The sequence below is a fragment of the Molothrus aeneus genome, chromosome 3 (genome assembly GCF_037042795.1).
Source record: "Molothrus aeneus isolate 106 chromosome 3, BPBGC_Maene_1.0, whole genome shotgun sequence".
NCBI classification, from domain to species: Eukaryota; Metazoa; Chordata; class Aves; order Passeriformes; family Icteridae; genus Molothrus; species Molothrus aeneus.
In genome coordinates this window covers 63,674,206-63,701,586 of record NC_089648.1, presented here as the reverse complement: position 1 = coordinate 63,701,586, position 27,381 = coordinate 63,674,206, and the positions used below count along the sequence as shown (strand labels likewise).

The 27,381-nt window shown below is 37.9% G+C and overlaps 1 protein-coding gene across 1 annotated transcript in view; it reads right to left on the bottom strand.

Moving 5' to 3' along the window:
* Window positions 1–251: 251 nt before the first annotated feature.
* MAN1A1 (mannosidase alpha class 1A member 1) overlaps window positions 252–27,381 on the bottom strand; it is a 140,095-nt gene continuing 112,965 nt past the window's right edge. Inside the window, exons 7-12 of the mRNA XM_066547076.1 lie at window positions 26,212–26,305; window positions 21,615–21,730; window positions 10,882–11,101; window positions 9,862–10,034; window positions 4,422–4,537; window positions 252–3,774 (exon numbers count right to left, since the gene is read on the bottom strand). Of these exons, the coding sequence (XP_066403173.1) occupies window positions 3,648–3,774; window positions 4,422–4,537; window positions 9,862–10,034; window positions 10,882–11,101; window positions 21,615–21,730; window positions 26,212–26,305 (846 nt within the window). The 3' untranslated portion in view covers window positions 252–3,647. The remainder of the gene's footprint in view (window positions 3,775–4,421; window positions 4,538–9,861; window positions 10,035–10,881; window positions 11,102–21,614; window positions 21,731–26,211; window positions 26,306–27,381) is intronic.

Here is a 27,381-nt window from a genome sequence, read left to right as displayed (position 1 = left end):
TTTCATTAGCAGGCTTGTTTTCTACCAAAGTACTTTTGGTATGCTGAATTTTATTGACAAAAAAATCCTAGAAACTTATTTCAGTGGTAGAAATTCTATACACTGACATTAATTAAGAACAGCATCTTAACAAGTACACGGAGTACTGACAAAAAAATTGGTGAGTACAGCAGCTAAACCAGAATATGCAGCAGATTCCTATAGTTACTTCTGGCAACACACGTAAGAAAAACTATAACCAGTTGAACAGATATATTAAAAGACTTTATTCACAATAGAGAAATTTTTACAAATATAAGTTCTTAAAAATTAAGCATCTTGATCTATTATGTATTCCATAATTTCAGTTTATATAAAGATGAAAAGACTAAATGGAATATGTACAAATCAAAACCAATTTAAATACATGATAGAAATGGATATGTATGAAGTTACCATAGAAACAGTGAGCTATTGGGCATTGCAAAAATCTGTGTATAACCAACACATATGCAATATTTATCTCACAAACAATCAAAAAACTTTTTTTTCCCCTGTGACACAATGTTGGTGCCATTTAAAGGGATCTACCTCTTGGGATCCAACATATGTAGATTTAAATGCATTATTATGCTACAAAGAAGTGGAAGAAGTGTAGGCAGTGCATTTATGTAAAGATAATGTGTCCATGTCACTGTCTTCTCCCCCCTGCCACCTCCCCCCCCGCTGCCCCCAATAATGAGCAATTTCTTTTGCCCTTATGAATGACTGGGAACACAAAGTCACCATCACTAGCCACTTCCATGAAGTGAGTTAAGTGAATGGGAATTAAAATGCATGTTGCCTTACTGATCTAACAAGCAGTGGTAAATATGAACTGTTCAAAAATGATTGGTCTAACTTTGGTGTTTTGGGGTTATTTAAAAACAAAAAGAAAAGTTGATATATTCTCAGTTTATGAAAAGTTTTTTTCTTACAGCTGGCAGATCTACACGTTGTACAATCTTCTCGTCTACTTACATTACTTTACAAAAAGTACAGTATAGTGCAGTTTGTACATACAACCTGAATACCAATACCACATCAAATTTGTGCTCTTTCAGATCATCCTAACTCCCACGCTAAGGAAAATTCCACGCTATGAAATGTCCATTTTACAAGGAAACAACCATGATGCTTATATTTAAGTACATAAGACCCAATGCACATAGAGCTGTGTGACTGGAGCCTGCTTTTGAAACGTGGAGACCTGTCTGGTTCTCTGCTCTTCCCTTCAGCTTGCTAAGTACCAGCAACATCAACAGAGAGAGCTGGGGGAAGCAAACCTTGGTTAAGAAAACCATGTAGAAAGTGGCTTAGAAAACACACTTCTCAAAGACTGTTTCTGTCTGAGCTTTTGTAGTTATTTAACTGAGATGAGGTCTAAAGCAGCACATACATGTGAGGGGCAGTAGCAGCAGGTGACCCACTAAGCATAACTAAGAAAAAAAATAATTATTATTACATGTTAAAAAGAGAGGAAATATTTTGGTTTTATTCCACAGCTATGGTGATTCAGGGATGAAAAAAAATCTCCTTTATAAATACTATTTATAAAGAAATACAATGAAGTATAGTCCTCCAGTGGTACAAATTCTGGAGAATCAAAAGCAGCAGAATTTCTGATTTTCAACAGAGGAGAGAGTCAAGACCTCATCCTTGCTTGGCTGGATTCAGAAACCTGCTGTGCCATGAGGGAATCCATGCTTTAAAAAAGAAGATAAAAATTTAAAAATACAATGGAGCACAAAGTTTTGAGCCGCTGTGCCTGGCTCTGTGTGAGCAGGCTATACCTGCACATCCATTTCTATCCATTCTCCCAGTGCTGGGTGGCCCAGGCTCACCAAGGTGCCCCAATAACTCTCATACAGGACTGGCCAGCTCTGCCAAGCCTGTGCTGGAGCATCAGTGGATCCTTGCCTTGTCCCCTACACCAGTGTCTTTGGCAGCTTGTGGGGCATGTGCCATCTCCTCAGTCAGCAGGGGAGGCAGTGCTGTCCTTGCAGACTTGAGGGCAAGCTCTAGCTGCTATATATAAAAGTGTAATTAGTTATTTTTGGCTTCTACCTAAGAAAACCTCCACTGCAGACCTCTATCAGCATAGAAAAAATGCACTCTAAAGCTTAAACAAATGTCTTCCCTCAGCTGTGATTAGCAATGCTGGACATGTGAGCTATCTTACTAAATACCATTCAAGAACGTTACTCTTCAGAACCAGGTTTGTTCCACTGCAGTCCAATCAATGAATAATGTTCTTTCTCAGAATGGGAAGCCAGGTGTTTCCTACCTGAAACGTATGGAAGTCATCCCATCACTAAATGAAAACAGGTGGAGTTAAAAATCATGTAAACCACTTCAAACCAAGTAGAAACAGGAATTAATTGTGCCTCATTTCTTTTTACCTTTGGTGATGCCACAGAGCAAAACGTTTTTGGCAAAGCTGTTACCTTTCTTAATAAGCCAGGCCTCTACTCGAAGGAATATTTTTTAAGCCCATTGCATTTCTGTTACTTAAGACAAGGCAGTGTTGTCAGAAAGTTTTAGTTCAATGCAGGATAACTTCCTCTCTGAATGACTTCTCTTCTTTTGAGGAGGCAGGTTTTCTTCAAGGCATCTGAACACTCATCTTCATTCATACAGATTCATCAAACTGCTTTGTGACAATTAACCACCAAGCCTGGTGGCAAGTCTGGACCTACCTAAAATCTTTGCAAAAGCAACAGAAAAACAAACAGACTGTATCTGATATAATCTGAACTTGCAGGAAAATGTTGTTGAGTGGATTTTTTTTTTTTGCCAACCAACCAAATGAAAGCTACTGGACTAAATATATAAAGAAGGTTAATAGTCCCTTTCTTAATATGAAATGATTACCTTATTTTACTTCATAGTAGCTTGACTAAAGACATAAGAATAACACCACCTAGAAAAGGGAGGAAACAATTTATTCTATTACAATATTCTAATCAAAACCTGAAAAACTAAGGTCTGCTAACTAATGTGCTAAATCCATAGAAACTAGTTTAATCTAACTTCAACTTATACTGCAGTTTCAGAGTTGGGTCTGCGTGAGATGAAAGTACCCCTATGTCGACTTCATTGACAGTGAAATACATCAGATACTCCAGCAAGTGATGATAGACCCGCATAAGAAGAGGCTGTCACAGTCACAAGATTTGTCCTGGATGACACACAAAACAAACTAACATAGAACATAAAAAAAGAAAAAGAAAAAGCTCTTTATACTTAATTCAATATGGCTTTTTGCAACATGGCAAAATATTACAGCTTAAAGCATACATCTCCTCACAGAGGAGAGAAGAATTTTGCAGTCAAATTAAAAGCATAACAGGAAACAAGTAACTTGCAGACCTTCTGCTTTTTTGGCCAAAATCACACTGCAGCCTAACAGAATCTGGGAAGAGACCCTATTTCACTTCTAAGAAGGTATTAATCTGAATTAGAGGATTAAGGTTTTATCATAATTAATAGGGTACATTCATAAAAATTTACTGTTAAAGAAAACAGACTGCAAAACACTTGATTAAAAAATTTAACTTAGGAATTTAAAACCAAATCATGTGCCCTAGTCCTGGAAATGTAAGGAATGAAACAAAGTATAAATTAATCTATTTCTGGTTTTCTTCTTTATTCCCATCATCTTTGTGAAGAACAGGGAGAGGATGAGCCTCTGTGTTGAAGACCCAGTGTTCAAATGGAAGAAGATCATCTTCAGAAAACAGCAAATATAGGTACCTGGCAAGAAAAAAAAAGCAGGAAATGAGACCACATCAGGGAAGTGATTTTCAGGAAAACACATAATAATTCATATTTAATTTACTTGAGTATTAAACTTCCTGTTGAGATGGCATGACTGATTTTTTCTTTCACAGCAAAAAAAACCTCCAGAGCAAAAGAGATCAAGACAAAAGTTTAATCTCATAAAAAATTTAGGAGATCTTGATAGATAATGAAAGCATTTGATTTTTTCTCGTAACAGGCCCTGCATGCTTTCTGTGGAAGTTGTTTTGTCTTCTTTTTCTAAAGTTTTAAAATGAAAATATGCAATATAAGCCTATTATGTTCTCTGCCTAGTCAATTTGTTTCATTAGTGCTGGCATATATAATTAGATCCTATCAAAGACAGGAGAAGCAATGTCTCAAAAACTATCAAGTACCTTTATCAGAAGTAAAGATAATTTGCAGAAGTCAGGGAATTTAGTTTATTGACAAAGATTGGAAAAAAAAATGCAATTTTGCTTCCTGTCACCTAAGAAGAGCTCTGCTATTTCACTCAGATTTTGTTACATGAGAGTGTCAAGGGTACTAATGATAAATACTTATTTGTAAAGATGATACACAGAACTATTTCACATTAATGAAAGTCAACTTTCTCAACTTACTTGAGTGTCTCTGAAAGGAAGAAACTTTGCTGCACATCATCATGGCTTTCATGATTGTTATAAACATCTCTAAGGCCAGAATAGCCACCGTCGACTCTGCAGTGTTTTTCCAGTGCCTGAAACAGAGAAGAGAAGAGAAGAGAAAACCCAAATCAGTGGGATTAACAAAATGAATAATATGCCAGTTTTTCTGTTTGGCAATAAAACTAGCAAAAAACAATTGCCACAATTCTTCTGATAAAGAGGTGAAAACTTGGTAAATGTCCAGACAGAACACTCTTTTAAAAAAAGACATAGGCATACCGGTCTAATTTAATATTCAGGAAGAGAAGCAAAATAATGAATGAATAAAAAGTGAACAAAAACCAGCTTTCAGAAGGAAAGATGTATTGATATAAGGATTTAAAGACATATGGATTTTCACTTATATTCTTTTTCCTCTTTTTAATAGGAGTAACGATAGCCTTTCTCTCCCAATCTCTCAGCCTTTGGAAATTGTGTTACCTATACCTTTTGTGGTCATATTTTGGTACTCAAAATGATTGTGACATAATTGAACACCATACTAAAGATCAGTCTTTTCCTTACCTCCTGCAAATCCCTTCAAAAAAAGGAAAGGCAACTCTTCATTTTCTGTATAAGTTATATGGCTTCTCTTGGCAATTACTGAATTTTTCAATGGGAAACCATTGATATTGGGCTCTGAATGAATTTTTCTTGTTCAGCAGTCATATTTTTCTTTGCTACCTCTCTGAAAAAGCTTTGTCTATTACACAGGCATAGATAGAAAGCCGGGACTTAACACAACATAATTTAGCTGTAACAGTAACAGTGTATTTTTCTCTAGCTATTTTCCAAACTCTTTATTCAGTTAAAAGGTGTAAAACAGGTGACTGATTCCTATCTCACAATATAAAGGAGTACATGGGCCACCTTTTCTGCCCACAGAAATGTCCTATATTTATGAAGGAGAAAAAAGATCAGATGAAAAGCATATATAAAAGAGCAAAAAAGATGCTGGAATTGTAGAAGGCATATACAGTGAGACTATTTAATAAATTTTGTTGCTTTTATTTATATTAGGTGTTTGCAATAGAAAGGTGGTACATCTATGCATATATATGAGCCATAACTTCTTTAAATACACTGCTATCCAATACCTTATTTGAATATTGGTTATCTTATCACTACTATATTTAAAATATTAATTAATAGGGTTTTTCTTTATAATTTATGTATCTAACGAGGCTACAAGTATTCTTACTCCATTCATTTTTCTTCACTTTTACAACAACTATCTGGTATCAGACAGTATAAGGAAGGAGTAAAGAGAATTTAAGATGATTATATTTAAAACTACTCATTATTCAAAACCAAATGAGGAAAATGTTACTTAACCCTAAATAACTTCCTGCAACGAAAATGACAGCAAGGATTGTGGATGGCTGCATTCACTCAGGACCAGACTACTGTGAAACAAGGTGTTTTCTGTGGAGATGGTATTGGAACAACAACTTTCAGGCAGAAATACCTGGGGCTTTATCCTCCCCAAGAGAGAGCCAGGAGATAACTGGTTCCTCCCTTTCTGAAGTTACTACAAATACCACTGAAGTGAGTACAGGATGTGTAGATTTTATTTAGGGAAAGATGCTGCATTTCAAAACACACAAGCTAAAAAAGGAAGGCAGAGGATATATCTAAACCAGGAAGAATAAGTATTTTCTGAAGACAGATGGGACTAAGAGTCACTAATAATTACTGAAGTATTCATCACCTTCCCCTGCTCTTTAAGATCTGTGTTTTGCTGTGAGTGGATATCCTAAATGTCCTTGATTTTTCTGGAGTCCCTGTAGCTGTGTGCACATATTTGGCTTGCACGTCAGGCTCTCCTTGGTTTTCACTGGAGAGTAAGCTGCCTATCGTATATTTAAAAGGGATTTTTCTCCAGAAGAGATCCTTTAAAGTATAACAGCCTATTTGTCTTTTCTTATGTGTCCTTAGGTTCTTTAATTTTCCTGGACACTTTTACTAAATGACAAATATACTTAAGTTTAAAGAAGTCATTTCCTCTGGCTGGTATTCCTTCCCTCTTGTCTACTTCAACCTGCAATGAATTCCAAATTCTGCATCTGTGTCTGGATTTTCAATGTCAAACAAAAGATGATGCTTTTCAAGGCACAGCAGAAGCAGAACTTGAAGGATAAGGCTACTGTGCAAGGAAATATCTGCATTCTAAACAGGATGAGGTAAAATAAAAGCAAATTGCATTTACCATTTATATGCTCTAATGTACTTTGAGCATTCTCTGAGTTCAGAGGCATCATAAAGGTTGCTGGATGTAAACTAAGGGGTTAACTTGCCCATGTTTGCCTTCTGGTGGTATCTGCTTGATGCAAATATGAAGCATCTCATCCCTCAAAGCTCCTTTCCACCTAACTAAAGGAACAGGACATCCACCTGCAGGATTAGTAGGATTAAAAGGCTCTAGGTTGTCAACCATCCTGGCAGTGATGGGCTTTTGTGCCCTCTCCTGCAGTTTGAGAGAACAGTGATGTTCACAGTGATAGGGGTAGTGGTGGGCAGGAAGAAACAATCAAGCACATTTTAAATAAGTAGTTCTCAGGAAATGAGGGTGGCTAGGATCAGTTATGATACAGTAATGGAAAACATCAAGCACAGTGAAAACTGGCTGACAGTCTCAAACTATCATAAAGGGGAAAACAAAGGAAGTGATACAAATTTAAAATATGTGCCACATTTATAATGCAGAGAGGGAGGCTTTCATGAGCTAAGCTGATAAAACCTTTCTGACTCAGTAACAGTGGATATTGCTGGTGGTCATAACTGCATTTTCTCCAGCTGCCGAAGTACATACAAAATTATCTTGGACTCAAAGCAGCAAAGAAAATTCACAAAGAAAAAAAGGACAGGCTATAGCATATTTTAAGTCTATAAAGTTAGAGAAAGACTTAAGAGACTTGTCAGAGAGTTTAGAAGTCATGACTCTAAACCTGCCTCCTTTTCTATTACAAAGGCCCTGGGAAAAAACCTAATGAGTTCTTATTGCCAGAGTGATGAGTTAAAAGTGGACATGAAACACATGCAGAACAACTTTTTTTGGACAAAACCCAAATGGTCTGATTGTTAGTTTCCTCTTTTTTCTTGTTTCAATCTCAGGTTCCTCTTTGTGCTGATAATTAAACCAATGGCTCTCAGTGGTTGGGGGTTTCCCCAAGGACAGAATGGGTCTGTAGCTCTTTGGAGCAGCATTAAGGAGCAAGAGGGAACAGAATTTATGACATAGTTATGGCAAGCTAGCATGATATGTGCTGTAACAAAAAAATACTGTATTAGGTGGAGCTGTATGGCTACAAACACCAAGAGAGAACGGAAAGAAAAAAGATTTTAAACCTACAACTGACTGCATAAGTTCTGAAAAGCTGCAAGATTTGTTTTTGTGAAACACCCAACTGCACGTTTGGAGAGTGGAAGATGTGCCCTGGGCAGAATGGGACCAGCTGCATCTCCCACACCCATCTGGCTGTGCTGGAGCCAGATTGAGAATAACCACAAGAATGTTAAACAAGGGACACGTGGGGAGTGAGAAAGAGGTAAACAAGTGTACCAACTTGAAAGAAACACAAACAAACTGAACCAAATGGGTAAAGAATAATAATAAGGAAAACATTTCAATTGTTTATAACAATGTTATCAGTGTGGCCAGTAACAATGAGTCAGGAGAAACATCTCCTGGAGAAGGAACAGTTGGCATTGCTGAAGCCTGATGGGATGACTTCCACAAACAGCCATTGTAAATATGCCAATTATAATCTGCATGGGAAGATTCCAGTAGTAAAATGTGTGCCTATGGGTGGTATTAGCAAAGAAGAAAGTAAGGGAACAGCCCTCTAAATTAGAGGTTTTAAAACCCAAATTGCTTTGGAATTAGTAATTCAGAAGCATATTGTTTCAGGGCCCCCCAGAGCCCTGAAAGGGAGGCAAATACAATGCCCTAAATAACTGCTCTCTACCTAGCTGAATACAGTGCTCAGTGCAGGCAGGGAACAATTGTGAATATTCAGGCAAGAAGTTTGAGAGTATAAGCAGAGGTAATACTACTATTCTTTTTTGGAAAGCAGATTTTGCTTTACATTTAATTCCTGGAGGATATCTAATTACCTGACTTGAAATAACCTTTTTTCCACAATGCTCAACAGCATTTGCACAACATTTCTGATATGATCAATATCTACACAGTGAATACTGGATGCATTTAGAGATCTTGGTTGCTGTGGAGGGAGTTGGGTTTATGGGGTCATAACCCAGTAACAGCTCTCTAGTAGGGTCCCTTAGGGATGAGAAATTGGGAGGGCACAAGTCTACATGTTCTACCCTCAGAGCAGAGCAACCTTCTATAACTAGTGGTGTAAGTCCCTCCAAGAAGGTTGTAATCATACATTTCTAGAAACAAGGAGTTGGGTAAACTGAAAACCAGGATATTTTTGAAATCCTGGAAAGCAATACCTCTGCAAAAGAGAGGTCACTGTCAACAAAACACTGCAGAGAGTTTTGATTTTTTTTTTCATTTCTCTTAAGTACACAGAGCCAGAAAAATAATGTTCTTCTGCTTGCTGTATTTCCTGTCAGATGTCAGCTAATTTAGCAAGGGCAATGTCAGTGTGAGGAGGACAGAAGTGAACTCCAGAGAAGTGTAATAAGGACCCATACCTCGAGGATGAAACCGTGGTAAATCTAAGGCTCTCAACCTTAAGAGTAAGGATGATTAACCTCTGAAATAAGGTAAACAATGGATTTGGCAAGCCCATTCTTTGCAGTGCAGACCAGCTGCCCTTTTGGAAGGCTTGTGCTAGACAAACACAAATAGCTAGGTTCAGCATGACTGCTTGAAGCTCAAAGGCCAGTGGGACAAAAAATTCAAATCTATAAGAGATGCTGCCATTTAGGGAGTTTTGTCCATATAACTTATGTTTCTTGAAAGTGACATGGTTTTATGTTTGGTACTGTCTAGTCCTTCATCCTGGCCTTTGCCACCTTAATTAAAATCACCTTCATACTATTACTGAAAACACATTTCATAAAACTTATTTCCATATCCAAGGCTCAAATCTGACACATGTATGCACTTTCCATTCACATGCAGCAGCACTCAACATCTGGGACAGTACATCCAAATGTGACCCCTAATCCTAGAAGTATGGAGAAATCACAAGGTACTTTTCTATTATACAATATCAACAGTTTTTGGTTTTGTCAAAATGTCATCTATTTGGCAAATGAATTCCTGGAAATCTGAACTGATATCCGTGATTTAAAATAAATATTCAGCTTCCAACTGCTGAACAATGTCCAGCTATCATTCAATAGCTCACTTAACAATATTACTAGGATTTAACAACAAAGGAGTCCAAGAGAACATTACCTCAACAGCTTCCCATCCCCACTCCCTGTACTTTGGATCGTGAGTGAAGCGCCACATGTACATGTAGGTCTCTATGACTTCTGGTCGGAGGATGTAGTATTTTTCATTTTGTCTTGTAGCAATGGCCTCAACACCACCATCAAACCTGAAGGCTTCTGGTCCCAGTTTCATTCCTAGCCAATAAAAAAGCACAGACTAAAATAAAGGCATTAAAAAAGGTTCCAAATTATGTAACCAAATCAAACTCCCCAAATTACCAAATCAAGCTAAGCTTTTATGTGGCACAAAGCCAGGTACCCAGAACAATATAATTTATGAAAGATACTGCAGCTCCTCCTGGTTTTGATATTTTATAAATAATTTGGAGTAGGAGAGAGCTGTTCTTCACCAATGCCTTAAATGGCAGTTTCAGTTTAACCAGTGATGCTAATATTTGCATTCTGGAAGACTTTGTGTAACTAGCAACAAGTGAAATTTTGCCTAAAAGATGAGGATATTTACTTTTCTATATCAAACTGGAAAATACACTCTGGGACATGAAATGCTGCCAGGGTTATTTCTATAAGAAGATGATAAAATCCAAAGAAATTTCCTGTACAGAAATCCACTTTCTTTGTACAATTCTATTGTTTGCAGCATTGCATCAACAGAACTGAGTGGAAAATGTTCTTTTGTGCATAAAACATGAGTAATACCTGTGTTGATGCATAAATGAACAGTCCTTCTATTACTTGTATTCAGCTATACAGAAATTGGCATAATGAAAGAACCTTGTTAATTACTGTTATGTAACTGTCACGTCAATTACTACAGTGAGGAGATACACTTCAGGTGCACAGAAATTATTTATAAAAGAGAGCAACCATTTTAAAAGCTACTCTCAAAGCAAGGCAGCATTTGCTCAGAAGGGATGAACACTTCTCACTGTGCTACAATTTTCATTCAGCTTTATGCAAAACCACCAGTGGCTGCCTTCATGGGGGCAAGCAGTGCAGCCAGACTCTGCAACATGGTACTCACGCGTACGGTCGTAGGATTCATGGCAAGTCCTGGCAATTTCAGCACCCAGCTCGATGTGGTGGCCTGTCTTGTCACTTGGGGCTCCATCTGCTCCCAGAGCAAACATGCCCCCAGCAAAACAAGTGAGGTGTCCCATCTTGTGTTCCAGCAATCCGCCCTTCCATTCAGCGATGTACGTCAGGCCCCCGCTGGACTTTCGGATGAGGTGGGTCTCTATGGCCTGCAGAAGGACACGACCTCAAACCAAAGGCCATTTGGTAAAGTACAAAGGACAAAGCTGTCCTTGTATGTTGGTCGTTTTTGCTCTGTATTGCCTTTGCTCATAAAGTGCAATGGATAATAGGAGCCAGCATAACTTCAAAGTCAGCCAAACCAAGGCAGATGAACATACATCAGTAATGATGACTAATTTTGCTTCAACTTTGAGCAATTTACAGGGTAAGTTTTATAACAATGTTGGACAGACCTACCAAATACACTTCAAATTTTGAAATATTTTATTTTTTCCCCCTTTTACATTGAGCAGTTTCAGGTAATTTAGCATTCAATAGTAATTTAACTTTCAATAGTTATTAGCCATCACTTCAGGTTCTGTATTTCTCATTTTAATTCTGACTTAAAGGAGGTGGTTATTGATATAATTTCATGTAAATTATATACAGTCATAACTCATATTCAAAATACATGACTCAGTGTGTGCAGTGAATGATGTTAGGCCTCTGAGACTAGATGGCATTCCCAAAGTCCAATAGGTTTCCCTTCCCAAACTGAAATCCTCCACTTATTTATCAAGAGCAGGGTCTCACTGAGATCTCCTGGAAAAAAAAAACCTAAGCAGAATAAAAATACAGAAATCTAGAGGGAACTGGAAGCTGATGATGTTAGCAATGCATGGTCACTAATTACAAAATCCAGGAAGGCAGCCTGCTATCGTGGGAGGAACAGAATTAAAACAAGAGAGGAGATGCAGAAGAGCACATTAATTAGAAGCCCACAAGGAAAGTAAGGTATTACTCTTTAAAAGAAGTAATGGAGGGGAGAAAACTTTGTCACACATTCAGCTATCCATTAGTCCTCTGGTTGTCCTGTTGAAATCATAAGATCCAGAAACAGTACTCAACATGCATTATATAAGGGAAAAAACATTAAAAAATATCACTACAGAAAACGATTAACAAAAAAGCCAGGATTTTAAAAAAAGTTTTATAAAGAGAAAGTAGTGATTGTAGTAATGCTTTCCCCCATTTAAGCATTTGTAAAGGTTGTTCCTATAAGCATGAAAAATCCTCTCTAAATTAGAAACAGCAGAATAACTGTGGTTTTTACATACTGTTTTTTTTCTGCCAAGAATGTCACATTGAAAACTAGACTTTATTTTCCAGTAATATGAGTGCAAAGCACTTGGTAAGGATGTTTTCTGCCCAGATCCAGAGCCACTACAAGCTCAGAAAACTCCTCCGCTCCTTGTTTCCACCTTTATTGCATGCTTTTACTACTAGGTACCTACTGGAAAACATACCTAAATTTTAAAGCAGAAGTGAATAATGAAAATTCCTGTGCTTTAAACAAATTCTTCTTTAAAAAAACCCTGCATAATTTAACCTATAAAAAGAGGAATTAGATGTGAAAGGGGAAAGGTGAGAAAACACACAATAATTTTGCAGGAAATAGCTTTCAGACCTATTTGGGCATTCTAACAATAAGCTAAAACCAAGTTGAGAAAGGAAAAACTTTAATGACATTTCATTTAACCTTTCAGCATGGTATCTCCCATCTCACCAAAACAACAGTTCTAAAAATAGGCAATAACTCTACTGGTCACTTAGCTGTTGGATCAGAATTTATTTAAAAAGTAAGCAACCATTAAAATAGATTGGTAACTAAATTTACCTATGTTGCATTTTTTTTTTTGAAGCAATGACTGAAAACCAGAATGAAGTATTACTGTATCTGCCTGACATAACAGCAATGATGCACTTTTGAACTATATTAACTAGACCAGAGTTGATTCTTGTAGTATAAAAATGGATTTTGTGATACCAATTAGTGTTGGTAAGTTTTTTCCTCTTTTGGCTCAAGATTAAAGTTCAGGATGAAAAAGGATGACTTCCAAGAGTTTTAAAATTATTCTAGCAAACTATTTGTTAAGGAACTAACAAATTGATGTCGATTGATACCAAGAATGTCACAAATTAAAAATATATTTCCAATTTAAGTGTTCGTGTTTAGTAAAGCAAATCATCTGTTTTATAAATGGGGCCTATTAAGAACTAGTACATATTTCTATAAAAAGTTATTTTCTTATGTAACCATCTTATTTAAAGCTATTTTTATGAGGTAGTTATTAGACATATTATAGACACTTAGATTGCCTTGTCATGCTTTGTACCATCCTGGGTCCCTGGCGGCCACATAATACCTATGCAGTGTGTATGTCTTTGTTAAGAGCATGCTAGGTCACTATGCATTTTTACCTAAACCTGAAAGCTGAGGTTTAAGACCAGGATAGGAAGGAAGGGTTATGTTCCCGTAGGGGAATGCTATTTGCTATCTCCAGTGCTTTGGGTGCAGTTCTGGCAGGGAAATCAAGTGAGTAAAACAAGTTATCATAAAGGAGAATATGTAGTGTAGTGACAAAGATCCACCCATGTGAAAAAATCTGGTACAATTAATTCTGATTTTCATACTTAAAACAAACTTATTTTTATTTTGATATAATTATGTACTCACTTCAAGAGACACATCTATTTGAATTGCAGGTCTATTTCAACTTGCTCCCCAGCTACAAATAATTCCTTCCTGCACTCTTTTCAGATCAGGTAGAGGGATGTAGCACCTCTCCTATGAGGAAAGGTTGACTGGGATTGGGATTAGAGGTGGTTTGAGATGACCTAACTGCAGCCTTCCAGTACCCAAAGGGAGCCCACAGGAAAGATGGAGAGGGACTTTCTTTACCAGGGCATGTAGTGACAGGACAAGGGGGAATGGCTTCAAACTGAAAGAGGGTAGGTTTAGATGAGACATCAGAAAAAAGTTCTTTCCTGTGAGGGTGGTGAGGCATTGGAACTTGTAGCCCGGAGAAGTTGTGGATGCCCCATCCCTGGAAGCTTTCAAGCTCTGAGCAAGTGAAAGGTAGCTACAAATATATGTCACCAAAGGGAGCAATAGCAGATGCTACCTGGGAGTGGAAAAAAAAAATTGAACCAAAGAAATGGAGACAACCTGATTTGAGGCTGTAGTGGATAGAAAAGGAGGGGGAAACTAAAGGTAAATAAACATTTTATGGACATTTAGAGAAATACATTTACTGCATGTAAAGCTGGTATGGTATACAATATGCCCATAAGCTCTTAGAGCCAGAGTAACTTTTTACAGCTAATACAGTTCCTGGCAATTTTTCTGTTTTAGCTTTTACCTAAGGCTTTGCTTACATACCTCATTGCAGTAAAGCCTTCAGCCAAATTACCTTTTTCTCCATCTTGTGGGAAATGATTCTTTCGACACAACAACCGTATAAATGCTTGTGCACTCAATTAGAAACACTAACAGTGCTTTTTACTGTTTGAATTGTGACTCAAGTGCTCCTTGCATTACTACTGGCATCTTTCTCATGAGTTTGCATGTTAAAATTATGCCCTTGCCTATCTGTCACAGTGAATGAGACATTAGGAATGGTTTCAACTACAGGACTGCAAATTGCACATTTGTGTAATCTCTGTTATTGCCAGAATAAAGGAGAAACTCTTCAGTTTTTCCCAACCTGATTTCCTCGCCCTCCTGCCCTCATTGTTAAGGCAATATGTTTTGTGTTCTCTGCTTATCAGCTTGTTCCTTAACCTATACTTTACACTGCCAGTTCTTAACCTTGCAAAATTAAGCAGAATTGGACCCTCCTAATAAACAACCATTCTTCTTCATTCAATTCCTTCATGTCTTTAAGCTTTTCACACATCTTAAATGATGTCTTCACCACACCCTTCAGTCCATCCCTGACTTGATTTTGTGGTTGCAAAGTACTTCATTTACCCTTTGAGTTGTTTAGAATGTATGGTTTACAGGGGAACACGGAAGACCCAGAACTGAATCATCTCTCTGTTCAAATGAGTTAAAAACTAATCAATAAGCTTATTTTTACAGGGGTTCTCTTGGTGGATTACACTGACAGGTAACAAAAACACTAACTGAGATGCCTGCAGAGCACAGGTAGAGGCTTCTTAGGAAAAACAATCTGCTCCTCAAGGCTGCTCAAATTCTACATGGACATGTGCCACAGAAGTGTTAACTCTGCTGGAGGAGCTGAGATAACAAATTACAAACCTCAAACGGCAATGTGACCTCACAGTTCTGCTACCTCTAGCTCTTGGGCATCTTACCTCTCCTTTTACAGCATCTTCTTAATTATGATTAATGAATTTCAATGATTACTGCTGTTTTAACAAAACCCAGGTGGTTTCATTTCCTGCCTCAAGATGTCACTGTAGCTGGAGATAAAACTGCTCAGCAAGACAGTTCCATATTTCGATACCTTAATAAATTTGAAACTTCAGAAATATGATTCTAAGTTTCAAGGGTTTATAATGTCTGTTTTGGGGATAATTACAACTCTGCAGGCGTCTTCATAACAAAGCAACATAAATTATCTCTGTTCAAACTTTTAATACATTTTTCTTCCCCTAGGAATTTTCATAAACAGTATTTTGATCATTTGAAGCAACCGTGAGGATGAAAGAGAATTCTATCGTGTTATTTCCAATAATTCAAAGATGTATAATGTCAATTGCTTACTTATTTTTTTAATATTTACAGCTTGCACCAGTACATTTTATTGCTTTGAAACAGCACAGAGCAGCAGGTCAGGATTACTGGAGATTTACATTCTGTGAGTTTCTAAGTAAATTGTCTGCTTTCTTGTTACTTTTTTACTTCCCTTACATTTTCTGTTTTGTTGATCTAATGCAATAGATACTTTTCTTTCTCAACTTTCACAATTATCCAATTTATCCTTTATTGCAAATTCCAATGAGTTCCTTACAAAAAGTTTATTGATGGAGTAGGAAGTTCAAGCCCTTGTTATAAACAATTTAAATACTTTTGCCAAAGAAAAGTAGTATCTTATGCTGAGGTCCTCACTGCTTTCTAAACTGAGCTTTAAAAATCAGAACTGAAATCTGAACACAGAAGAACTTTGATTTGGTTAAACACAAAATATAAGAAACATTTTAAAAGCACCAAAGCACTTTACTTCTTTTGGACTTTAGACATGTCATGTAGACAAGCTTACATGTGCAATGAAATATGAGTGCTTATAATGGAGGTACCTAAATTTTTAAAGGAGAATCATTGGCAAACATTTATACTGTGAGACCTATTCATTTGATCACTAAAAAGATGATCAAGTTCTAAGGGAAAGCTGACTATTTACTTGTGTTTGAAAATAATTTTTCCCTCTATAGATCTATTGGTGTCTCTCAGAGCACCAGTGCTCTAACTCTAAATGTATTAAATGTTGTGTGTTACCAGAAGGAAAAATTTATTCATATTTTAAAACAGTATTAATGGTCTGGCATGAATGAAATCAAGTCACTCTCAAAACTTTACATTGTGCATGTTCTGAATACTCTAGAATATCTGTTGATTCTGACAAGTTTTTTTTTGTTGTCAGAAAAGGGAAGGGAAAATAGCATGACTAGTAAGGGCATGGCTGCTCTGAAAAGAGCAAAGCCATGAGCAAAACCCATACAATTTCTCTTTAGACTTTTCTAGTTAAAATCCTCCTTAAAGACTTCTAACATTAAAGCTTGCTGCTTCTCCTGATAGTCCATAAACAAGCCAAAAATTTGAATAAATACTTTATCTGGTCCGAAACTTAACATTGTGCAGTTATCAGTGAATTATTAACAAGTTAAAAATCTGTAGAAGCCTGTCTTTAGCCTTGATGCTTTCTGTAAACATTTGTAGAGAGTCTCAAAACTCATGCTGAGAGGGCAAATACAGTGAAGAGAATAAGAAGGAGCAGTAAGTCCTCTGGACGTTCTGGTGTGCTCACTGTAATGAACCTTGTGTTCCTACACAATGCAGCCATACTATCACTATGTGCAGAACACCAGTGCAGCTGGCTGATAAGTATTTTAAATGTGACAGCTGACAAAACTGCCTGTTTATTGATTTTAGCACATTTAAGTTACATTCAGTTAAGTTGCCTCCCACCTCCTACACCAGAAAAAAAAAGCTCCAAAACAAAGTATGCAGTGGAAATGCTGGGTACCAACTATTTCATTCTAAGATGGGCTGCTATTGCAGCATCCTGCCTGCCCCATTTATGTATTTTCTTCAATGCCAAGAAGTCCTTAAGTATTGAATATTCAAGACATTAATCACTTTTAGCTTTACCTAGTATGACAAGCCATTATATTTGAGTTGTTGCAGTTCTCTCCTTGTCCACATCAGTTATGCAGTTTTTAAGACCACTACGATCACAAAGCAAACCCCTTCAAGCAGCTTAATGGAGACTGCAGTCAGCACAAACCAGCCACCAGACTGTCACCTCAGTTAAATAGATCCTCATGAAGCTCCAGAGATGAAAAAAGCCTGTCTGCCAATATCATGTTTTCAGTTTGCTAACAACACTTCGTTTTCCCTCTCCTTTCAAGGAGAAAGGAGTCTCCATGGATTTTTTTATTTTTCTGAAAGGTTGAAATCAACATCTCTGAAAAATATTCACTACTTAATGCTGACAGTTAAATATACCCAATCAAATCCCCCAGTTAAATCCCCCAATCAAAATATTGAATAAATATACCCCAAATCCCCCAATCACTACCTTTGGCAGGGTGCAAACTGGGTATATAAAGCCAGCCTCCAACGCTAGCCTCCAAAGTTAGCAATGTGCCAAAAAAAATTAAACCCCCCTGCAAAAAGTAATTCTATATATTTTCTGTCTCAGTCCTGAGGCCAGAAATTACTTTTTCCTCTTTTGACAGAAGTTTACTGCATTGACAGCATTGTTTAATTGTCCAACCCAGCCTAGCAGCAATTTCTGAAATGATGTTGAAATCTGGCAGAGTGGCCGTGGCACTGCTTCACAACACACATTCCTCTTTTGGCCATTTCCATTGTTTCCACTTCCAGTGCTATGTTCTGCAGAAATCACTTGTTTTCTTGTTAGGATCATCTGAGCAGTTGTTACCCATTAAGAAAGAATAAACAATCTTAATGTCTAAAAGGGAACTAGCTGCCCTGACTCAAGGTAAAAGTGCAGAAAGCAGCTGCTTTACCTCACTGAAACCACAGGGCCACCAAGGGCTGCACTGAACTGAGCTGCTTGGGAAGTGTTGGTGAGGATTCTCCCTTTTCCTTTGAAGTTCTTCTGGGGTGAGTTACCATTCTCTTTACAGCCTCTAGAAATGCTACTTCTCTAGAACTACACTGAGAAAGTGATGAAGGCAGAGTCAAAGAGAGAGAATAAATATATACGTAAGACGCAGAAGGATTGCAGAAATGGCCACAAATAAATGTAATGGGAAAACTTGGAAAAGATACCTGACCACCAGGCTTCAAGTGTGAGACAACCTATTTACAGGAATAGAGGGAAAATTGCCCTTCAGCTTAGGAAATGAGGGCTGAGACATTTAAGATGGGAGGATTTGATGCAGTTGCTTGTGACACTGCTGTTGCTAGAGTAGATATAAGTGAACCCACTAATAGGGGGTTCACTTATGTCTAGTAATAAGGTCCATTTTTGCTCTAAATTATCATGTTCTCTTATAAACCTACTCAATTGTGTCTCAGAGATCAGCTTGTTAACTGAGAAGAGTGAGATGATTCCTGTCCTGGATACTTGCAAAGACTGATGGATTATTCTACTGGCAGTTATTTCTTCAAAATATAGCTAAAAGCTGAATACACATTTGTTCTGTAACTAAATGTTGCATGCTACCCATTGAAACCAGTTTAGAAAGATCTCTTATTTCATGTATTATGTGAAGCAGGACATTATTTGTATTACTTTTCAAAAGAGAAAAAATAACTTACATTAAAAATACATTCACTTGTCTTTTTGTGTGAATTCTACAGTTTATGAATCCCTCTGATGGCCTTACACATTCATACTATGCTCTGGTATTCAAAATAAGACTATCTTGGTCCCTTTTCCCATTAGGAATAAACTCTTTCAATGGCTTCAGCCATAAATGCATTTTCATGGCAAGCAGAAGCAGTTTTTAAATCTAGCCTGACATCTTAGTTATTGCTTTTAACTTAAGCCATTATATAATCTATAGGTGATAGAAGAATTCTAATGGAAAGCATTCCTTTTTTAAAATATGATTTAGAGAACAATGTGAAAAATAACCCCTAAGCTCCATCTAAATAGATTTCAGCTTTTCACAGTGAACTATATAACTCACCATATATTTTCATTTGTGGTTTCTGGATAGCAGAAGGTATTGAATTAGGCATCGAGCCTTCACATCACTCTTTCAGAATCTGGGGGGTATGTGCTGGACTGAATGGCCAGGAATAATCATGCTGTTCCCTTTGGCATAGTCTTAAAAAGAGTCTGAGAGCGCTGGGGGAAATATCTCTAAGAAAATACCAAGCAGACTCAGAATGCCCAAACCCTGCAGCCTCAGTTGTAAAGAAAGATTGCAGCTTGTGCAGACTCCTAAATCAGCTTTAATTTAGATAAGTAATGGATCAATAGCAATGAAGTCAGTACCAGGATGGATTTCAAATCAGGATAGTTATCCAATGAAGAACCTGGAATCTCAGTGGGGCCCAATCATCCTGCAGCTTCTGTGAGGCTGAAACTTTGCTGCTGCTTTCTGAACAAGCTACTTTACAGCATCAAGCTGCTAACTCCTAATGCTGCATGTACACTTCCAGCTTTGGTACAGATGTACCTCAGTACAAAAAACAAACAGGAATGCCATCAATCAGAAAATACTGGAAATAGCAACAGCCAGCACCATAAGGAAATCTGGTTTTTAGTCAGGTCCTCTCAAATGCTAACACTCTGGTGAGACATGATGCTCGGACTGTTTCTGAGCTAGTACGACTAAAAAGTGTTAAGAAAATAGGTACTTTAAATACAGTCATATGAGCAGAGCTGAGACCCTGTGACTGACACTGCCACATTCAGTGATGCTGCTGAACAGGTGATTCTGCTCCTCCAGCTGAAATCCGAGCAAGGAGTGGTCTTTAAATGTGGGGGCTGTCCCCACTTCTGCTCCCTGCTGGGACCTCAAAAAACCTGATGTTTTTAAACCAGCAGAAGTAGAAGGCTGGAAGCAGCTTTGAGGTGCTTCAAGATGTCTTCAGTGGTAAGATGAATTGATAATTTCACACACTATGTTCTCTCTGGCTGACAACCCAATGTCTGAGCTATTACAACAGCACTGTTCTTATGTTATAGCCTCAAATGCACTCAAACCTAATTTAAGATCCACCTTTTGCTCTAAAGTTGATACCATGCTAGCAGCAAAGATGAGGCTGACTGCATTCAAATCTGCACTTACAAAATTAAAGGCAAGATTTCCTTAGCAGAGGACACTTGGTTGTCAAATTTACAACCACCAGAGATCACACCCTCCCTCAGATCTTCACAGTGACTTTCCTCTCTAATGGAAAAAAAGATGGTTGCAATAAGCAACCATGGTTATATTTTTTTAATGCCACCACTTTTTGTGTATGGGAAGTAAAAGGAGACTTATGACCTCCCTAGGGACGGTGTGTTTCCAGATATATGAAAGAATAAGCAGATACTGCTTAGCATCTCAAAGCCTTGTCTATGGAGGCACTGTAGATACACACAGTTAATAAGAGATAAAAGTCCTGGCCCTAGACAGCTTCCAGTCAAAACAGATGAAAGGATAAGGAAAAAAGAAGTAATATTATCCTCTTTTTTAATATATATCTATATATATGAAAGCAAAGAACTGAGAAAATAGGTCATTTGCCCAGGATTGGAAGGAAAGCCTGTAAATATGCATTTAAACTGAATACTTGCCAAGTCTCAATCTGGTGTCACAAACCCATTATTTCTCCCAAAACAGCATATAAAGGAAATACCATAAATAAAAAAGAGAGTGCAGACCAGCAGGATCATAAATACATATCGAAATGTAATTATGAACAGTTCTGATTTTATAAAAGTTTCTCTTGTGTCCATTTGGGCTGTTTTGCAGAAGCTGACAAGTATATGCTCCTGTACCAAAAAGTTATTGTGAAACGACACCCCAATTATAATTTCTAATTATCTACCATAACACAATGATCCATGTGTGGACCATAATCAAAACACTTTTTATGGCTGAAACTCATGAGAGAATTGAACACAAGAAAGGAACTCCCTCCTGGATACAAAGGAAAAGGACAAGTCTAATATATATCTAGAGAAGACTCAGGAAAAAGAGTTGAATGTCTATCTGAGAGCTACTTGTAGATGCATTTTTTGTTGCTTTTTTTTATAGCCCTCTCCTCCAGCGACAATTGACTATATTGCAGTAAAAGAAAAAAAATAGTTATACTTCAAAATTCTCCCCTTTCCCGCAGTATCTGTATTCCTTTAGCACTTCTATTTGAAGAAGTCTTTTTTAGAACAGAAACTAATTCTTTGAAAAAACACCCTGTGGTAGCAAATACATAAATCTCTCATATTGTCCTCACAGCCTGTCTCTTTAGGATTATTATATATTAGATTATTATGGAAAAGAAGATTTAAATGTCTTATTTACCTGAACAGCATCATAATACATTTTCTTGCCGTCTTCATCTGTCTTGTCTGACATCAGCCATGCCTTGAGCAGATATTCATAAAAGCTATCCCCAAGCCCTCCAATGGAGACATGATCTTAATAGGGAAGAAAGAGATTGAACAGCAATTTCATCCTCAGCCATGACAATAAAATACAATTACAGTTTGAAACAGTGTCTTTAATGATCTATTTCTACAACATCTTTAATAAACATAAGCCCGGAACCTCAGGAGAAACTTTACTGGTATATACAGAGAATTATTTATTTTATTGCTATATTTTTAATCTAGCTAAAATACCATAGTTATTTAATGTCCACAATGTACCGCAGGAGATCATGGCAAAGAGAAAACAATTTATATGTGTCCATTCTAATTAATGTAGTCTATTCCATACAAAACCATGTCAAACTAAGTTTTTTCTCTTTTTATTCTAAAAAGGTAAAAAAGTAGAAAGTGTTCTCTGATTTGATAAAGGCTTTCCCTTAAAGTGCAGGTATTGCTCTTTTAGTCACTAACTTTCCATTTAAGTCACTTCATAAAAAAGGCTTTTAGCTCCTTACTGCAGAGTTGAATTTCAGGTTATTTAGTGGTATTTCAAAATGCTGAACCATATGTTTAAAAATAATACTACATTTTTAAACTTTTGACTGCTCTCAGAACTCAGCAGTGGTTTGGAAGGAAAAAAAACTACTTCACCTCATCTACAGAGTATTGTTGCTGTGACACTGCTTTATTCTGCCCTATGCTTACTATGTGAAACAATCTGGTACTACAGGTTCTGCGATTATTCAATTGCACAATTTAGTGACTCTGGAAACACTAAGGTCACAGAAGCCAGACATCCAACATCAGTTGCACCAGTGATGGGAGATTTAGTGATGCTCTCAGCTGCTTGTACAAGGTTGCACCCACTAACTGTCCAGGAACCTAAAAGATTCTTGGCAAAATTTTGATGGGTTATCATGATTTCGGCATAGATCCCCTAAATGCATTAAATACTACAACTATATATACATGTAAAGTGTTTTTCTAAGCTCCATTAAGTGAAGAAGAGTAGCTAGAGGTTAGCTTTTGAAACTTGTTGCTGGCAAAATTAAGTGATATTGCCTGGCAAAATTAAGTGATTTGGCATTTATCAAGTCTTCAGTGAAAAATTTCAGAGTGCTTTACCGGGACTTCTCATCTATAGCTGTCATTTTTACAGCAAAGGAGGGATCTGCTAATTCCACTCAAGAAATCCAGTATGGAGATGTCATTACACAGATCACACAGCAAGTTCCTGAGTCATACCACAAAATTCTGGCCATGAGAAAAGAAAAAAAAACCTGCATGGGATGATCCAGACTCATAAAGCCAGATGCAGAAGGGTTAGCGATCCTGCGCTCACACTTCCTGACACCTAACTCTGATCTTAGCTTCAAAGTTATGCCCGTGTTGGTAGAATTCAAAGGAACACAGAGAATTTATTTTTATACCCTTTTGTATCTTTTCTCCATGGAAAGCCTCCCTTTACCTTCCAGCAGCTTGCAAAGACATGCAAATGTAGAAGACAGATATTTGTCTATTCCAACTACATCAACAGTGTCCTTTTCCTCCACTAGCCTGTGACATGCAAAAAAAAAAAATTTAGTTTCCTGAATGCATCCTGTCCCTTTGCCTACCAAGTACATTGTACCATCAAACCTGGGTTTGAAAAGGCTTCTTTTTTTCTTCTCCAACCTCTTTTGAACGAGATATATTGAAATTCTGGGAAGACGACACCATTTTTTAAATTAAATGTTCATGATCCAAAAGGAGAAGAGGTTTCTTAAAACAATGGGAACATTTCCTGTGATCAAAGGCTGATCTTTGAACAGCAGCATTTAAATGACCTTTACAGTTTCCTAAATAAATTACCATAGAAACCTCTGACATTTGCAAACTAAATAGCACAAGCAGAGTTTCATCAATAATAAGCCCTGTTATTATATACATTATTGCAGTAGACAAATCCAATTGACGCATGCTGCAGCAAATCACTGTCAGTTTACTGTCAAAATAACAAGGGCTAAATGAATTTACAGGAACAATGGCAGAGATCCATCAGCGACCTTCACAGCTACAGCACTGCTGGAGAAGAAACATTCAGAAACCATTCCTCTCTCTACACTTAAAGAGAAAATATTTCTGTCTTGTGCCAATTAAGGGTCTTGATTGTTTGGTTTTTCCCTTCTCTTGTAATCAGCTGAAAACAGCCTAGAAAAGCAATTTCAAATGACATATTTTTCAAGTCTCATGTTCTGATCTTCTCTGTGGGGAAAAAATTAGTTAATCAGTGTTGGTGAACGGAGGCGACTGATATGAAAGAGATGGAACAAGATGGAACTTGTCTTTGCTGCTTCAGCATGCCAGGGATAGACCTGCATCAACACCTGCACCCATCACTCACAGGCATGGGAAGCTATTTATTCGTCAGCACTGCATGCTATTGGAAAACAAAGCTCCATGGACACTGCAAATTTTTCTGTGCACACCAACAAAAACTGGCATTTCATGTGAATGAGGAGTGCTTAAGATGCAATTATATTAAAAATATGGAATAACAAAGGCATAAGGCAGAATAAGTGTTTTGACTGCTTTAAAATATGTAAGGCAGAGCTACTAACTGCTTCAGCCTCTGGAAAGATCTGCTCTAATGAAGCATCAAAAAGCTGCTTCTGTGGCTAAGAGAAGCAAAGAAAGGAGTTAACTGCATCTGTCTCACAGGTGCTGAGATTGTCTCTAATTAAATCCAGTACCTACTGCTGTAGGATCAACACTTCCAGGGGAGGTTTTATGTCTTGTAAAGCTGTGCTGAACCGACACGTGTTACAATTGGGCACACATCTCATCTGTGCAGGGATGTCAGGGTTTATACCAACATGCAACCACAGCTGATGGTCATGCATGCTGAGCTGCCACAGGCCTTGAGGCACAGTGACCTGCAGGAAACCTCACAGCATAGCAGACTGAGAAATGACAGTGTACTTCTAATTCATAAAGGGAAATGGCATTTGCATTGATGGGAAAATACAGCTGAGCAGCACAATCTTTTTGGATACCATTTTAACTCAGAGTGACATAAAACTTTAAAAAATAGATTTTAATCAATAAAATCAAAGAAATCACAGAATGGAACAGGTTGGAAGGAACCACAATGGATCATCTGGTCCAACCTCCCTGTGCCAGCAGGGTTATCCTAGAGCACATGACACAGAATTGTGTCCAGATAGTTCTTGAATATCTCCAGTAAAGGACACTCCACAACCTCTCCCAGACAAAGGCAATTTGCTCCAGTGCTCTGTCACCTGCACATAAAAGTTCTTCCTCATATTCAGGCAGAATTTTCTGTGCATCAGTTTCTTCCTGTTGCCTCTTGTCCTATTGCTTGGCAACCAGGAGAAGAGCCTGGTCCATCCTCTGACATCCTCTCTTCAGGTACTTAAGAGACATCGACAAGGTTCTTTCTCAGTTGTCTCTTCCCAGTGCTGAACCAGCCCATCTCTCTTAGCCCTTCCTCAAAGGAGAGATGCTCCAGTCCCCAGTCATCTCTGTCACCCTCTGACAGACCTGCTCCATCTGATAGACCTGTTTCTGGTACCAGAACCCCAGAACTGGACACAGCACCTCAGCTGTGGCCTCAATAGGGCTTAGTAAAGAGGCAGGATCACCTCACTTGACCGGCTGGGAATGCTCTTCCTAACGCAGCCCAGGATGCCATTGGCCTTCTTGGCCAAAAAGGTGTTGCTGGTTCATGGCTACCTTGCATATCTTGCTTGGTTTTATTCACTAATGTAAGTAAGAAAAAATAGAAAGACAGAATTGCATGAATAGGATGGTTACAGACTGAACCTAAGCAGGAAAAGTGCAATAAGGTCTCTAAAATCATGATCCTGCAAGTTATGGAGATCAGAGAAAGCAATGAACAACAACAAAAGGCTCAGTCATCATGAGGGAGCTAAGGAATTCAAGTAATTCAAGTAATTCGAGTATTTTATAGTCTTTTCCTTCTAATTTTGGTATCTACAGTAATGGTTCCAAGGGGATTAATGCCATGACACATTTCTGTTTAGTTTGCTTCCTCAGTTGGTGGCATTAAATTTCAACAGAAATCACAGCTGGGATTAACTAGAAAGACTTATTACTTTTTTTCCTTCAGTAGAGCCACACAACTCTGGAAATGTGGAATTTGATTCAGACAAGCTGATAAAGCTTCCTTATACAGCTACTTCAGAGAGCACTTTAGATTTTTGAATAAGAGACTTCTGTAGTCCACAAATTCCTTTCCAAAGTCATACATATTCATACATTTCCCCACTTCCACAAGTCACACTGAAAGCTCAGAAAAAGTATATTAAAATATAGCAAGTAAGATTATTAATTTTATATTTGTAGTATTTTTTACATTTTATATAACCTCAGATATAAAGTGAGTTTCTATGCATTATAAAAGTTCTTTTTATATGAAAAACATGTAACAGTGACTGAAAGAAGTTAATGACTGCTAAGAAAGTCCTGATAGACAGGTCACAGTAGCAAAGACTTCAGGTACTTACGCTGGCCCCACTGGCCACTGCTGGGATTCAGGTAGTTGGGGTAAAGGCCCTCTGGTTTATCCAGGCGATTTAGAACTTTTCGGATATTCATTACCTAGTGGAAGGTACAAAACACTGAGCACTTATCCATTTCCCCACAAAATACAGGAGTGTAAAGGTGCCTAAAAATAACCCACTGATCTTATTCAACACACACACCCAAACACCTCTGTGCAATTGTATCACTATTGAAAAAGCTGATATCAGCATGCAAACAAGTTCCGGAAAACCTTGGGAGTTTCTGTGTCAATTGTCAGCCATGAAACAACACAACAGGAGCAAGCTCCAAAGTTCAGGACTTGCCATGCAGAGTATCCCCCCTTCTCCCCAGGATGCTGAAATACACTGAGGCTATATGCCTTAACTACCTCAGCTACATCAGCATTTATATTCCTTGTATACCTAAATCAGAAATGCTGTTAAATATTAAGCTTATCACCTAGTGCAGATGTGGAAGTGCGCTGCAAAGGAGTTTTGCCTGGAAAGGAGAGCACGGCTGGAACTGACTGAGCTTTACACCAGCAGCTTGCCCAGCAGCAGGGACCCAGGCAGCCCCCAGCGCTCTGCCGGCACTGCTAAGGAGCTCACTACAAATGAGATGCCTGGGGAAACAATTACAGTCCAGATGCTCAGCAGCTGGAGCCATCCAGCAGCACAATCCACTGCAGAGCACATGAAATGAGTTATACTGCATTTTAGGATTCACAGAAAAACAAATGTCGCAGCTTGGGAGAATGAGGACCCTGAGCACTGCAGGCCAGAAATTGTAACAAAAAGGTACTGACAGCTTCATTATAAACCCCCGAGTGCCTGGAGACCCAGTGAAGTAGCTACTGAAAAAGAAGATAAATTAACTTATACCAAGCTGCAGAAGGATTTCTGTTGTGGTACACAAACTGCCTCCTGCATATTGACATTACTCATTGCCCAAATGTAGGCTGCAATGAGTCCTAGACCTCAATTAATGAGTTCTTCTATGAATACATCCATGCAAAGCTTATTCCAGTGTTTCTTCTTTATCAAGTGTACCAGCCCTGGAATGGTTCGTCTCTGAGGGCTTTGGAACTGCAGTCTCTAAAAGGTTTTAAGAATAGCTTATGTAAACAGATTTCCAGCATCTTGCAGCTAGAG